This window comes from Octopus bimaculoides, chromosome 12 (genome assembly GCF_001194135.2).
Source record: "Octopus bimaculoides isolate UCB-OBI-ISO-001 chromosome 12, ASM119413v2, whole genome shotgun sequence".
NCBI lineage: Eukaryota > Metazoa > Mollusca > Cephalopoda > Octopoda > Octopodidae > Octopus > Octopus bimaculoides.
The window spans coordinates 47,002,919-47,004,393 of NC_068992.1; the positions used below are offsets into that span (position 1 = coordinate 47,002,919).

The following is a 1,475-nucleotide window of genomic DNA, read 5'->3' on the forward strand; positions in this document are numbered from 1 at the left end:
CTCTACACACACATACACACACACGCTCTCTCTCTCACACACACACACACACACACACACACACACACACACACACACACACACACATCGCATTATGTAACGCATTAACTCACCCGCATATGTTTATTCAGGCTTGACGACTGACTGAAGCTTTTGCCGCAGACAATGCATTTGTGAGGTCGGTGTTTCTCATGGACGTGTAGTATGTGGATACGTAAGCGGTCTCTTTTCTCAAACGACCTATCAAATGGAGAAAATATAAATAAATTAATTAATTAAAATGATAGCTTTTTAAAGTCGTGCACTGGTAGGTTAATGACAAATATGGTAGGATCTAAGAAATACAATATAGTAAGATCATAGGAGATTATTAGAGCAGTAAGATAAATTGCTCTATAAAGGAGGTTAAAATCTGTAGGAAATAGAAAAGAACAGCAAGGGAAATAACTACAATCAGCTCAGCTAGCTGAAATTTTTGAATACATTTATACAGTAATGCAAATTAAAATCTGGTCTTTAAATCCAACTGGTGAACGCAATGGACGGACTAAGCAAAGCAGGCACAGACGTAGCTGTGTGGTAAGAAGCTGGGTGGTAATAAGGCGGCGAACTGGCAGAAACGTTAGCACGCCGGGCGAAATGCTTCGCGGTATATCGTCTGCCGCACCGTTCTGAGTTCAAATTCCGCCGAGGTTGACTTTGCCTTTCATCCTTTTGGGGTCGATAAATTAAGTACCAGTTACGCACTGGAGTCGATGTAATCGACTTAATCCTTTTGTCTGTCCTTGTTTGTCCCCTCTATGTTCAACCCCTTGTGGGCAGTAAAGAAATAAGAAGCTTGCTTCCCAACCACATGGTTCTGAGTTCAGTCTCATTGCGTGGCACCTTGGGCAAGTGACTTCTACTATAACCTCCGGCCGACCAACGCCTTATGAGTGGATTTGGTAGATGGAAACTGAAAGAAGCCCGCCGTATGTATATACATCTATGTGTGTGCGTATTTGTTTCTGCGTTTACGTCCCCGTAACCAAGCGGTTCAGCAAAAAAAATAATAAAACAAAAACAAAACGATAAAATAAATTCCAGACATAAAATGTCCTGGGGTCTATTCGCTCGACTGAAATTCACAAAAGCAGTGCCCCAGCATGACCACAGTCTAATGACTGAAACAAGTAAAAGACACAAGGTAAATAGCTCCTTAGACAATAAATTTCTTCAGTCGACTGGGACCCCAGATAGAGAGATAGATTGATAGACAGAAAGGTGAATATTTGGATAAATAGATAGATTGAGAGATGGATAGATAGCTAGATAGATAGACCGATGGATGATAGACATAGAGATAGATAGACAAATAGACAGAGAAATGGATAGATTTATAGTTAGATAAATAGATAGATAGATTGGTAAATATGTAGATAGATAGATAGATAGATAGATAGATAGATAGATAGATAGATAGATAGATGGGCAGA

At 39.9% G+C, this 1,475-nt stretch overlaps 1 protein-coding gene across 1 annotated transcript in view; it reads right to left on the reverse strand.

The window, feature by feature from the left end:
• Positions 1 to 1,475, reverse strand: part of LOC106874589 (PR domain zinc finger protein 14-like) — a 49,556-nt gene that overhangs the window by 1,696 nt on the left and 46,385 nt on the right. Inside the window, exon 5 of the mRNA XM_052972041.1 lies at positions 114 to 240. Coding sequence (XP_052828001.1) covers positions 114 to 240 — 127 coding nt within the window. The remainder of the gene's footprint in view (positions 1 to 113; positions 241 to 1,475) is intronic.